The sequence below is a fragment of the Sceloporus occidentalis genome, unplaced genomic scaffold (genome assembly GCF_023333645.1).
Source record: "Sceloporus occidentalis isolate IW3139 unplaced genomic scaffold, rSceOcc1.0.p SCAF_169, whole genome shotgun sequence".
In the NCBI taxonomy this organism is placed as follows: domain Eukaryota; kingdom Metazoa; phylum Chordata; class Lepidosauria; order Squamata; family Phrynosomatidae; genus Sceloporus; species Sceloporus occidentalis.
This window is the reverse complement of record NW_028317149.1, coordinates 1,756,967-1,771,337: the sequence shown is the minus strand read 5'-3', so window position 1 is coordinate 1,771,337 and position 14,371 is coordinate 1,756,967. Positions and strand designations below refer to the sequence as shown.

Genomic DNA, 14,371 nt, shown 5'->3' with positions numbered 1-14,371 from the left:
CCCTTGAAGATGCGCGGTGACGCTCAAGGGGGCGGGCTCACGCAGAGCAGTTGCCCGTCACCGCGTGACAAGGAGAAGATCTCGAGGGAGAAGAGCACGTCAGTGGAAGAAGAAAAAGTAAGTATCTAAAAAAAAATAAAAAATTGAGGTGATAGACGGACGGATGGAGTCATGGAGAGACATATTCATGCCCCTGAAGCCGGCACCGAGACCGAACAGGGAGACTCGCCGCAGGACTGCTGAAAGGTAAGTACAAGGGGGGGGGGTTTAAGGGTAGATAATAGGGAGGGACGGAGGGAGAGGAAGGGTAGATAAGGGGGGGGGCGGCATTTTAAAATTCGCCCCAGGCGGCATTTTGCCTTGGGCCGCCCTGGCAGGAAACACCCCCCCCCTGACTGTCTACAGCGGTCTTGGACCGCAGGACACGCCCCCTGTCATTCCACTCCCCCCGGCGTCTGCCGCGTACCCGCGGCAATAGGAGGCAGTCCGTGACCGCGTGGCACGCGGCCGAAGATGCGGGCGCTCAACGGAGTCCCCGCCGGGCGAAGACTACCGCCGATGACGGGGCGAACAGGTAGGGACCTGACACCTAGCCAGTCTCCAGACCTTAATCCCATAGAAATTCTGTGGAGGGAGCTGAAGGTTTGAGTTGCCAAACGTCAGCCTCAAAACCTCAATGACTTGGAGAGGATCTGCAAAGAGGAGTGGCACAAAATCCCTCCTGAATGTTATGCGATGGGATTGGAAGTACATAAGTGCACTAAAAAAAAAAAAAGTCATCATACGCCTGAAGCCACAATTTAGTGCAGTCAACACTTTTATTTAAGATATCTATATTGAAATATAGTAAATAACACAAAACCTTTACTTTTCGTCTCCCACACCTCTGCCACATCCACACTCAGACACACACTGCAGGACAAGCTCTGCCACACAGACACCCAAACACACACACCAGGACAGGCTCTGCCACACCAACACATACCCATCGTCCCCCACAGGACTGACTGCCACACAAGGAATTTCAGTGACTGTGCATCTTCAAGGGTGCAGGACAAAGAGCCTCGCTGAGGCATTAGGAGGAATGGTACACACAAGCCAGACAAAATTTCGTGTGACAGTCAGAGGCAGTTGTGCAGACGCATTACGCAGTTCCCATGCTCCACCGGCTCCAGACCCACCGGGAAATTTCCTTTTTTCCTGCTGGGCCAGTTCTGCCCTGAGACAGACTAAATGACGTTGAGTTCAGGGTTTTGTTGGGCCCATACCATTACTTCCTTTACCCTGAAGGTAGTTTTTAATGACTTTGGCTGTATGTTTGGGGCTGCTGTCATGCTGCAGAATACATCTGGGGCCAAACAGATGCCAGCTTGATTGTACTGCATGATGTATATGTTTCTGCCTGTACTTCATAGCATCGAGGAGACCATTTATTCTGACCAGCCCTTCAGTAAACAAATTGCCTTCTGGTTAAGCCAGATATCTCAAAATTTGACACGTCAGCCAAGAACACCTTCTGCCATTTTTCTGCACCCCAGTTACTGTGTTTTCATGAATGGCCTAGTTTCTGGCTGCAAGTCTTCCATGAAGACCACTTCTGACCAGACTTCTCCAGACAGTAGATGGGTGCACCAAGGTCCCACTGTTTCCTTGGACTAACGCATCTACGGTCCTCAACATTGCCCTTTTCTTTGTGCTGTGTTGTTTAGACACAACATTTGGAAATTTTATTTCTACCTAGGAGAGATCTTACTGATTCAGTATAACAGCATAAGTATCTGGTTGCTGTGCTCAGTCTTGCCATGGTGTATGTCTTTTAACATTACTGTCTTCCGCAACCTCACCTTGAAAAAACACCTTGCATACCAATTAAAAAGCATGGTCGGTTTGCAACTCATATATTCTAACCACATCGACCACCACATGACCTTGCCCCTTATCTAATTTTTCTCTTTATAATCTCACTCTGAGGGCCTTCAGAAAAAACTCCTCATTTTCTGGACATAGAACAGGAATGTCAGAAGTCCAAAAGACAGTTTGAAAGAAGGTTAAAAAAACATGGTTTTCTGTTAGATTAGATGTGACCATTATATATATCCCGATGAGGCATAACATCATGACCACATTCCTAATATTATGCAGGCGGCCAAACCAGTCCTGACCCCTTGAGGCATGGACTCCACTAGACCTCGGAAGGTGTTCTGTGCTACATGGCACCAAGACATTAGCAGCAGATCCTTTAAGTCCTATAAGTTGCAAGGTGGGGCCTCCATGGATGCAACCTAGTGCCATGTGTTCTCCATGTTAGCGACACACATGGCGATGCACATGATATAAAAGAAAAGTTGTTTCATCAAACCAGGTCACCTCATTCCAATGTTCTGTGGTCGTTGTTATGCTCACATCCCTATTGTACGTCAGCATGGGCACCCTTACCGGTCTGCGGCTACCCAGCCCCACACGCAACAAACTGTGATGCACTGTGTGTTCTGACACCTTTCTATCAGAACCAGCATTAACTTTTTCAGCAATTTGAGCTACGGTTTCTTTTCTGTTGGATTTGACCGCAAGGGTCAGCCTTCGGCCCCTACTACTCTTAAACTTAATCTAGAAGTTGATAATTAATTTAATTATTAATTATATTAATATAAGAAATCCCTAATAATTTATTACTTACTTAGTTAATAATATACTTAACAATGTTTTTTTAATTTTAAAGTTAAGCTAATCTTACGAGTACACGTGCTGCAGTGCTTTAGTGTGTGCTTTTTGTTAGCAACAGCAAGAGACAAAGTAAATTTTTCTTCTTAATATTAATTAATGTTATTAAATATATTTATTTTTAATTTCATTTGTTTTGCTCACCTCAGTCCATCAGTGAAGTGAACTTGTTGGGCTAGTGAGTCCAGCCACATCAGTGCTGCATGTTTTTTTGTTCAGCAAGCAGTGACGCTAACTGTTTTGCTAAATATTATATTCACATTTTTATTTTATTTTATTAAAAACCCCTCAGTGTTTTGCTCACCTTAGTCCATCAGTGAAGTGAACTTGTGCTAGTTAGTCCAGCCGTATAAGTGCTGTGTGTTTTTTTGTTCAGCAATCAGTGAAGCTAACTGTTTTGCTGTTAAATTTTATTTTCTAATTTCTTTTAAAGAAAGGTTGACTATGTGATGACAACTGTACTAAGCAAAGCTTCAAGGTAGCTGTAGTACTAGTAATAAAGTAATTTAGCAAATTTTCGTAGCAGAAGCAGTACAACTATATATGTCTGCTTCTGTATCGGAATTAATAAATAATATAATATATTGATAACCTCACATTAGCTTAGTGGGCTTGAGAGCGTCTGCACTTGCCTAGAGGTAGACTTAGAATAGGAAGGAAATATAGCTTTAGCATAGTAGCAGGCTCTTAGGCCCGAGTAAATTTAAAATATAAAATACTGCTAGTAGTTTTACTAGTTAGTGTATTATAGTTAAACTTGAGTTAACAACACCATTTAGTGGCTTTTGTTAACACATTTTTAAATAACTTGAGCACTTTGGCAGACTGCACACAGTAGCACTGAAGAGAAACCTCCTCTAATTTTTTGGGGTTTCCATTTTTTTCTTCTTTATTAAGCTATTTTCCCTGGTCCCCTACTTTTAAACACAACACACACACAACATAAAATTTGACATGAATCCTCCTTTTGGGATTAAAAAAGGAGGGAGGGACAGGCTCCACCATCACCAGCCGTTCTTCTACGATGCAGCCTTTGCGTCAGTCTAGTCAGACAAGTAGGCCAAGCTCTCGGTTTTATTTGGGGAATCATCCAGTAAAGGAAAGGCACCAATAGCAGGCAGTAGTAGTGTTGTTAGGCCCATCAGCTCTATGTTTTTTTTTTTATGGAAAGCCGAAAGCACCAGAAGCACCTTCAAAATTAAAGGGTAGCACAGCTTGTACTACTACTAGCCAAGTGAGTAAAAAGAAGTGCCTATTGCCCCCAGTAGCATCTTCCTCATCCATAAGCAGCATGCAAGGTAACAAGCAGAGCAAGTTTAACAGCAAGACTGAGAGCCCAAGCCCAAATGATCTCGTTCTTTTTCACGGAGCCTTTTTGTAAATAATCCGCCTCCCAAGACCACCACCTCCACCACCACTAGTGCTGCGCCTGCTGTTCCCACCGGTACCGCCACAGCATTTCCTCCTAGCACCACCTCTAGCAATCCACCAAGTCCTTACAATATTTTTGTAAAGACAGTTAGAGAGAGGGCTACACGTAGTGGAACACCATCTAGCAAGGTACCAAAAGAGAGTGAGACTGAGAGGCCAAGTAAAGAGTTAGGCTCTGTTCTTCCTGCTAGTACTACTACTAGTAGTAGTCAAAGTAGTCATGATATCAGTCTTAGCTCCAGCCTAGCAGGAATTCTATTTGATCTGGCTAATGAAGAACTTGACTATGAGCCAGAGGAAGAGGAGGAGAGAATAGAGGAGATGAGTAGTCAGGAATCAGATTCCTCAGGGAGCGGTCTATGAATGAATAGTGCACAATTTTCCCCTGAGCCTCCATCTTCCCTGCTACTACTATCATCATCACCACCAACAGCAAAACCTACCAAATCTGGTAAAGAAATTAGCAGTCCCGCTAGCATATCCATGTCCAGTGCTCCTGTTTCTGAACCACCAGTTCTGTAACGGTGCCAATAAGAACAACCACTGTTAGTACCAGTGTAGAGAGCCTAGAGACGGAAAGTGAGATTAATGTGCTCCCAGTGTTCGCACCTGCTGCTGCTTAACCACCCGGAGCAGAAAAGGCAGCGTCCAAAAGTGCACAGTCCAAGGCTCTCCACGCCCCAATTTGGGAGCACTATGAAAGCACTTCCACCACAGTGTTAAGGCTAGCCAACTTTTGAAGGGAAGAGCAAGAGAGGGCAGGTCTTTCTGTACACTGTCTATGACAAGATGTGAGTGCACGGTGGAACTCCACTTTAGATATACTGGAGAGGATTTTGAAGCAGCAGAGGGCAATCCATAATCTTGCATCAGAGCACAATATTGGGATTACATCTCCATTGAATAGTCCTTAAACCATTCAGGGATGCCACTGAAAATGTAACCTCAAACACTGCCAGTCTGGGCCGGGTAATCCCAGTGTTCTCCCATCTAGGCAGCAAGATGGATGTGTTCCTTGAAAACCGTGAGGCTGTTCAAGGTGACACTCTATATCCTGACGTAGCAGCTATAGTCAGAAAGCTGAAGGATCTGCTAAAAGTACGCCTTCGCAAAGGAATGGAAGAATGTCCCGAAATGATGCTAGTGTGTCTTTGCGATTCAAGGATTAAGGGAAAGCTAGCAATCAAATTGAATGTTCTTAGTAGCTTAGTGCGTGACTGGCACTGGACTGGAAGTCCGCTGTAAAACGTCATGGACTGACAGTGTTTGGATGCTTTGCCCTGGGGTGAAACAGGTGAGTGAGTCGCCAATTGCCCATTCATTTACCTTTTCCATTTTCAATGCTGCTGGTGCCAGTGTCTTTCGCTTTGTGGCTAAAGTCATGCCCAAAATGCTCCCGATGGTAAAGGTAGCTTCTCCTCCTGGCTGCATCTGTTTGCGGTGTGTGGCAACGCCTGCTACCTCTGCCGGAGTGGCCAGCTTACGCTAGGGCCTAGTGTTTGAGCCCTGGAAGTCCGCTGCCCAACGTCATTGGCTGACAGTGTTTGGATGCTTTGCCCTGGGGGTGAAACAGGCAAGTGAGTTGCCTATTGCCCACTCATTCACCAATTATACAGAAATCCCCTGCTACTCTCACGGTTACTTTGTTTTGTATCTTATTTCCCATGCTTTACATATTTCATCTTTCTAACTTGTATTCTGCACCTCTACAATCGGCGACAAGGCTCATTAATGCATGTGGGAGGCTAACGATTAGCTACTGTAGCTCAAATTGCTGGTTCTGAAAAATGTCAGAACACACAGTGTTCTGATGGACTGATCTAGGTTTGATCTGATCTGGTCTAGATGCCAGAAAGCAACCTACCAAAATGGATACAGCCTACTGTAGTTTGGTGGAGGAGGAATAATTGCATACGTGGGAACTCTCCGGAGACTCCTTACGTTAGCGGGGAGTCCTGGCAGTTTCCAGGTATAGATAATGGTCTGGGTGGTACCAGTTTGGGGAAGGCCCTTTACTGTTGCAGCATAACTTGTGCACAAAGCAATGTCCATAAAGACGAGCTTGGTGTGGAGGAACTTTAGTGGCCTGTACTTTAACACTACTTAACACATTTTGGGTGGACTGGATTGAGAGCCAGGCCTTCTCGTCCAACATCAGTGCCTGACCTCAAAAACACTTCAATATATGACTGGGCACAAATTCCCAGACACACTCCAAAATGTTGTGGGAAGGTGGGCTGTAGAGCACTGTGGTACAGTCATATCCAGCAGCTAATAGAGAGAGGTGAGAATGCAGTAAGAGGCTTGGTGGCAGATATTTTACCAAATGCCCCATAGATAAATGCCCAACAAGCTCATTTAGGTGTGATAGTCAAGTGCCCTCATACTTTTGGTCATAGTATGCGTGTATAAAAGCATTCTCAGAAGCTTTGCATATTTTATTTTCTCTATTATTGCGGATATTTTAATTCTAAAGTTTAAAAGTTTAAAGTTCTATTCAAAAGAAAAATATCAATATTTAAAAAGTACTTAAAGCACAGTTAAAAGGCATATGGAAATGTGCATGCGTCATGGTTTTAGAAGGCAGGAATTAAATGACTGGGATAAAGCTTAGGAGAGTTTGGTGCCCATAGGTAGTGTGTATGGGATTAATTAAGAAAGTAGGCTAAAACCAGCGCGTGTATTGCATTTTTTCCACGTAAGCAAAGGAAGTCTCGCGTATACACATACTGACGTAAAGTTCTGCAGTGTGAATATATCTCCATGACAACGGACACGGAAATACCCAAATGGTATTCCGTTTACAAGAATGTCACCTACCGGAAGTATGGGACCTTAGCGAGTCTGTCCTAATGATTGCCTGATTCATTGCCTGGAGTTTTCTCTGGATATCTAAAGCCACACCTAGCCGTGTTTGGAGTTCGATGACGTAGCGCTGGCACAGATTAGGTCAGTTACGGGTCGGGGTCCTCAAGTCGCCATTTTTCTCCCTTGTATGTTTGAAATTTACAGTTAGAGAGCTTGTGGGTCACATTGAGACGGGGTTGGAGCCATGATTACCAGAGTATTGGGCCCGCGGTATCAACAGCTGGCTAAAAACTGGTAAGTATTAATTATGCATGTTTAATAGTTTTCTTGTTGCCTTTCCTCGTATTTTTTTCTATTTTTGTTTACTATTTAATTTTGATTTAGGATTCGAATTCCTCAAAGCATTCAGTTTCCTACTAGTGATATCTTAAATTATAAGTTTGTTCATGTCGTTATTATTTAATGTTGTTTCCCCTACCCATATATTTTGCACAGTGATGAATTAAAGAGCATTACACAAGGAATGCTGTGCTTTAATCATAATAAAATGGGGGTATTGCTGCACACCTTGAGGTTCTGAAATAAATCTTTTTGAACACAAAAAAGACATTAGCACAAAACCAGTACAAAGGCTAGATGATCAGACAGGCACGTTATATATATATAATTTAGTATGTACTGAAACTTGCATTTGAGTAATCCTATTTGCTCCTATATTTTTACTTGCTGGATTTAACTTATTGCTTGTGGTACTCTCTAAGAAAGGGAAACTTTGTCGGATGTATAAACCAAAATATCAGGGTTCTAAATGCTGGTTATGTATATTTTTTATGTTTATTTTCACAGGGCCCCTATAGCGGCCACATGGGGCGCAGTAGGTGGAGTGGGATTGATCTGGGCTACGGACTGGAGGCTGTTTCTTGACTATGTACCATACGTGAATGGCAAATTCAAGGAAAAGTGAGATCTGCAAGCAGTCCAATGATAATATGAAGTAGGTAAGCTGTTTTAAATATTAATGTTACATATTTGATAAGTTATTGGATTGGAGGAGTGGTTTGCAGTGTAATAATCATGTAATTTGAATTTGCATGCTTCCTGCCCCAAGTCAAAAGTGAGATTATGGTGATAACAATGTATCCAAGGTGACTGCTCCATACAAAAGGTGTAACACAAGAGAGGTTACAAAAATAACCTTTTTTTTTTTTTTACTGTTTTGTATGAACATTTCTACTTTGACTTTCCCTCAGTCTTTCTGTCCTTGAGTGTACTTGAAAATATTTCTTCCTCTGAAAACAATGCATTGGGATTTTTAAATGCACTTTGTGTAGCTGATCACTGTGAAAATTCATCACTGCCTTTTTAATTTATTAAAAATTCAGGCTTTTAGTTCACCACCACCCTAAGGGATATGTTGATTTCAATCTTTAGGTCTTTTAGTGTGCTAGAGCAGGTTTTTTTTTTTGTTTAGTGTGTACTTATCTCAACTTATTGGGGTTTGTTTACTAAAGTGAGTTTCAACTCACTGACTTAACTGTACGTTATGAAGACAGAGTTCTGAGCTGCATAAGGCATAGTTAGTTATGTTGGTAAGGAGGCTTTGAAACTATATAATGCATAGTAAAGTAGTTGATTCGGAACTTAACGGCACCTCAAACTTCCACTTGAGTGAATCATCCCCCCTGGCTTTACTAAAATAAAATGTAGATAAATTGACACCCGCCTTTGATTGGGTATGGGAAGCAATATCCAGTAGTTCCTGTTGTCAAGGTGTCCCTGAGGTCATCCAAGTCATCTCATAACTTTAATCCATGCAAGCTACACCATCTTTCAGACTTATTTTTAGAATTACCCATAACACTCACCTGTGATATTTTGTGCTCTATTGTTTAGTAGTATCTAATTATTTTAATAAAGATAATAAATACTCTGAATTCGAATATAAAGCTCAACACTTCACATCACATAATTATATGTGCTTTTGTGATGACTTATGACACAGTGTAGAAAAAATGGGCTTGTATAGTATAACAATTATTTAAAGGGGGAATATACTGCCCCAAACACGAATGCATTTTAAAGTACTTCATTTTGATTTCTCCATTTTTTTTTTTTCTTTCTTTCAGTAAAAGTGTAAGATGCTAGTATCCAGAGTATTCAATGGGAGTAATAATGTAGTGTGGCGAGTGAAAAATAAGTTGTCTTCAAACTCACAGTAACATAAAATAAGGCATACTGGTACAGAAGAAGAGGGCTCTGCTCTTGCTAGCTTACTATTAATTAGACGGATACATGTAATTATTGGCAGACTAGTTACATGAGTTTCTACAGTTGTACAGATGTGCTATTTTGTATGGACACTGTGTATGCACTTTATTTACTTTAAACTTTTTCTGTTTCAGCTCGGCATGAGGAGATTCTTTTGACTTCAAACAAGCCTTACTCTTAAATTTTTATGGCTTCTTTTGATGCTCACTGGAAGAAGTTGTTAATTTATAAATAAACACTGTTTTCTGAAATAAAACATTTGTTACAATGTATGCATATTATATGGGATGTTATCCTGTAGTGGGCCACACAGTAAAATATCCAGTGTAGTATTAGTGTAGTTACATTCCTGCGATAATTAAAATATGTTCTTTGGAGCAAAGGCACTTACATACATAGTAATGGGTTAATATTAATCTCTGTGAATCCATTCCTGTTACTGTCAATGTTCATGCTCCTCAAAATGCTTTAAGCTAGTGAATCGTCCCTCCATAAATGATGCCCAGTGTTAATTACCGTATTTGCTCAATTATACCACTCGTCTTATAATCAGACCTCAAATAGGTCTGACTATGAGACTAAGATCCAGATCCCCCGCAGCGCTGCTTCTGGGCAGCGTGTAGACGTCTACACGATTCACGTAGACAACTTCCGCTGCAGCCGGAAGGAGGTGTGGTTAGCAGCGGGGGTTGTCTGCGTCCATCGTGCAGACCGTCCCCGGCTGTCAGAGATCAGCGTTCCCCGCACCGGTGTCAGAGATCAGAGTTCTCCACACTGATGCGGGGAATTCTCTCTGACAGCCGGGGAAGGTCTGCACGATGGACGCAGACAACCCCCGCTGCTAACCGCACCTCCTTCCGGCTGCAGTGGAAGTTGTCTACGTGAATCCGCTGCCCGGACAACACACCGGGAGTTAGAAGCACCGGTAAGTTTGGGGGGGTGTTAAATGGGGGGCATAAGGCATTTCTGGAGGCAGAGTGCTCTATGCCTTTTAACCCCCTTAATGCCACTCTGCCTCCAGAAATGCCTTATACCTCCCTATATGCCACTGTGCCCCATAATATGCCTTTTAACCCCCTAAATGCCAGAGTAGCATATAGTGTTATAAGGCATTTCTGGAGGCAGAGTGGCACATAGGGGTCAAAAGGCATATCATGGGGCACAGAGGCATATATATAGGGGGTATGGGGCATTTCTGGGGCAGAGTGGCAAGCCTTGGGCAGATGTGCATAACTGGGGGGGCAGGTTGGAAAATAAAAGGAAATAAAAACAAAATAGTTTTCTCAATCATAGCTTTTATTAAAAAAAAATAGTTTACATGAATTAACATTTACTGGTAAAGACTTTTTTCTTATAGGGTCTTCTTATATTCAGGCTTTTTCTTTTTTTCCTAAATTAATAGTCAGGTTTTGGGGGGTCGTCTTATAATCGAGCAAATACGGTATTTGAAAAGTGGTGTCTTTCTAGAACACTAGATGCATCTTGTAATACCCTAAATTAACTATTTAGCTCTGTATTTAGATGACATACGGGACTCATCGTGGTAGAAGATGTTAGGTGAAGGTTTATAATAAAATCACTGTCTTTTTAAGTCCTACACTGCCAGTGCTTGTACCAGATTCAGGAAAATGCCATCTAGCAGTTTCTTTAGTATTTTCCAATTTATTTTTGTGAGAGCTAGAACCTGCGATTAGAGGTTCACTCCATTCCTGTTAAATGCATATTGGAGTTCTTTTTGCAGGCATACTGAAAGCAGTGAGCATTTATATTTATTTACACTTACTGCACATGCTTAGTAGCAAATTCAAAATTATGAAATTGATAATTTCCTTAAAACTATTGAGCCTACCATGTCACAATATTCCACAATCGTATTGAAACCAACATACTAAAAATGGGGGTACAAAAAATGAAAGCAAATATTTGGTATTAGTGTCATCAAAGGGTAAAACCTACGTTCTTCCTCGTGGTTCATGAGTGTATTCTAATACACAATTGTTGTTGTGCCCATCCAAACCTAGACTGGAACTACTGCTTTCCAAGCATGAAATGGAAAAATGTCCATTTGTTAAAACAAAAAAACTGGCTTCCTCGAATACAAATGTTTTTTGTTTGTTTTGTAGCATAAATGAGCTTATAAAAATGTCTTGGTGATGGACCACCCACATACGTTGTAAGCATTGGTTAAAGAAATATAATTGGACGTAAATACCGTCTGAAAGCAGGAGAGGGACTAAGGTGGGGTAGAGGAAAGAAGTTGACCTGTAGGGATCGATAAATAAGTGGGTTTTCAGGGACCAAAGGCTTGCATGAAAAGTAGAAATCAGCGCATGACAGATTGTTAGTAGATCAACCACTATGAAAAGCTTTGAAAGTAAGAATCAGAATTGTACAGAAAGCCAGAGAAAGAATTGACAGGTAAGAAAATCTAACAGCAGGCAGATATTGTAAAGGGCAAGTCGTGGCGCAGTGGTAAAGACCGGAGATAATCTCCGGGTTAATGGTTGTATCTGAACCAGACCGGACTGATTCTCACCTACACTTGGCTGCCGAGGGGTGGGTTTGGAGGGTGGCTGCCTGGACTACTGTTGAGGGTCCTTTTTTCTGACATAATGCTGTGAGTTATCGCTGTGTTACGCGCTCATTGCGCTTTCACGTTTTTTCGTGTTGTGTGTCTTGTCTCCTAGTGTAGTGTTTTTGTCTCTCCGTTTACCTATATAATTCCCCTTTTTTTTTTTTTTTAATAACCCTATCACTCATTCCCCCCTCCCCTTCTTCTTTTTACCACTTTCCTGAGCATACAAAATTATTGGTACATAATGCCCGGCTCTGCCTCCGCCTTTCGTGCCTCGAACCTGGTGGTCTTGAGTCTTAATGTAGGGGGATTTAACGTCCCGGAGAAGAGGTCGAGGGTCTTTCAAGACCTTCGCCACTCCACCCCATCGGTAGTTCTCCTGCAGGAGACTCATTTTCGCAGCACAGCCGCCCCCTCATTGCGGCATGCGTTTTTTCCGCTGATTTATACTAGCAATTATACGGGCTCTAAGTCGCGTGGTACGGCTATCTTGTTTTCCCGCCATACTCTTTCACCTGTCCGCTCTGAAGGACGACCCCAATGGTAGATTCACGTTTGTCAAAGGCACTATACAGGATCAACTGTTTACCTTTGCGTCTATCTACCTCCCCAATCGGGGGCAATGTTCTGCCCTGGCCCATATCCTCCGTGCGCTCATGGACTTCAAAGAAGGCGTCTTGGTCGTGGGGGGGACTTTAATGTGGCGCCAGACCCCCACGTGGACTCTTCCTCGCGGCTGCTGGGTGCTCTACCTTCCCACATAAAGCAATTTCACTCGATCCTACGAAGGTACAGGCTGGTGGATTGTTGGAGAGCGTTTCACTCGGGTGAGCGGGACTACACCTGCTATTCTGCCTCGCACCACTCCTACTCCAGGATCAACCTTTTCCTGATGGAGCACTATCACCTTGGCCAGGCCGTGGACTGGCACGGCTGGGGTTTCGGATCACTCCCCGGTGACCCTGTGTATCCAGGCTTGCCTTTTCAGGCCGACGGTCACATCTTGGCGCCTCAATGATTCCCTACTGTCCAATGCTGAAGTGGTTCAGGAGGTTTCAGAGCAATTGCAACACTTTTTCCAGGACCACGCAGCCTCGGAGGTGAGCGGTCCCGCCGTCTAGGAAGCTCATAAATGCACAGTGAGGGGTCTGTTTATTAGTAAGGCGTCATTTCTGAAGAAGCAACTGAACCAAGAAATCTCAGTCACACAGCGTATAGCCTCTCTGGAGTCGCTCCATAAGCATACTTGCGACGAGCGCACTTACCTTGAACTAAACGACATAAGACGCCGCCTGACTACTTTGCTCAATCACGACATCCAGAGGACTTTTTTTGCACACCCGCTCTCTCTTCTATGAGCATGGGAACAAAAGTGGGCGCCTTTTGGTTAGAGCTTTGCGGGCCGAGCAACAAACACTTTACATTGACACTTTACAATGCCTAATGACCTGGTTTCCTGTTCACCCACGGAAATAGCGGACTCCTTCAGTCATTATTACCGGTCTTTGTATGATCTCCCCTGTGAGTCCTTGGGCACTGGCCCGGGACACTCTCATTCGTGGCATACCTGGAAGAACATGTAAGTCGTAAACTGACTGTAGACCAGGCAGGGGCCTTGGAAGCTGAGATTGGGGAAGCTGAAGCGTGGGGGCCCGATGGCCTACCTTTTCGTTATTATCGTACATTTTGGGACCAGTTGAAAGCCCCTTTTACGACACTCCTCAATGCTATCCGAAAGGGGGAGCACTTACACCCACATTCTTTGATGGCGACAATCACCGTCTTGCCGAAAGACGGCAAGGATTCGCTGTTATGTCAGAGCTACCGTCCCATATCTCTTTTGAATTCCGATTTGAAGATTTTCGCCACGGAGCTGGCGGCTAGGTTGCAGGGAGTACTGAGCTCTTTAATACATCCAGACCAGTCGGGGTTTTTACTGGGACGGGAGGGGTGTGACGGAACTTTTAGAGCCCTTAATACAATACACTTAGCCCAACAGACGGGCCGGAAAATCCTTCTTTTGTCGACTGACGCGGAGAAAGCGTTCGACAGAGTGGCCTGGGACTTCATGCTCCAGACCCTCCGGCTCATGGGCTTTGGTCGAAGCTGGCTCCATTGGATTATGTCCCTGTACTCAGCCCCATCTGCATGTATCCGCTTAAATGGTGCCCTTACGGCTTCCTTCCCTATCCGCAACGGCACCCGGCAGGGATGCCCTCTTTTGCTATCTCATTAGAGCCCTTCATACAGGCTATAAGGAACAATACTAGCATACATGGCCTGGTCTTCCCAACCCGCGAGCTTAAGGTGTCCGCGTACGCTGATGATCTACTCTTTTCGATTTCTCAACCGCTTATCTCTCTCCCACACATACATGAAGCGTTGGAAATTTATGGTTCCCTATCTCATTTTAAGATTAATGCTGACAAATCTGAGGTCTTGGACGTGTCCTTGTCTGCGGCGGAATCACGCGCGGTGAGTGTCTCGTTCCCATACCGGTGGTGTCGGGAACATATCAAGTACCTGGGTGTTTTGCTCCCGAGAGATCTCACGACGATATACAAGTCC

The 14,371-nt window shown here is 43.6% G+C and overlaps 1 protein-coding gene across 1 annotated transcript; it reads left to right on the top strand.

Annotated features, from left to right (window-relative positions):
- The first annotated feature begins 7,169 nt into the window (after positions 1–7,169).
- LOC149279395 (cytochrome b-c1 complex subunit 10-like) lies at positions 7,170–9,372 on the top strand. The gene is made up of 3 exons (XM_089501289.1): positions 7,170–7,254; positions 7,807–7,920; positions 9,363–9,372. Exons 1-3 carry the CDS (start codon positions 7,205–7,207, stop codon positions 9,370–9,372), a joined length of 174 nt encoding a protein of 57 aa, XP_089357415.1. The 5' UTR covers positions 7,170–7,204.
- The last annotated feature ends 4,999 nt before the right edge of the window (positions 9,373–14,371 follow it).

Bases quoted from the DNA above. Each gene is read 5' to 3' on its own strand.
- LOC149279395 (XM_089501289.1), top strand. From the start codon at position 7,205: ATGATTACCAGAGTATTGGGCCCGCGGTATCAACAGCTGGCTAAAAAC. The intron at 7,255-7,806 runs GTAAGTATTAAT...TTATTTTCACAG, and splicing joins CAACAGCTGGCTAAAAACTG to GGCCCCTATAGCGGCCACAT.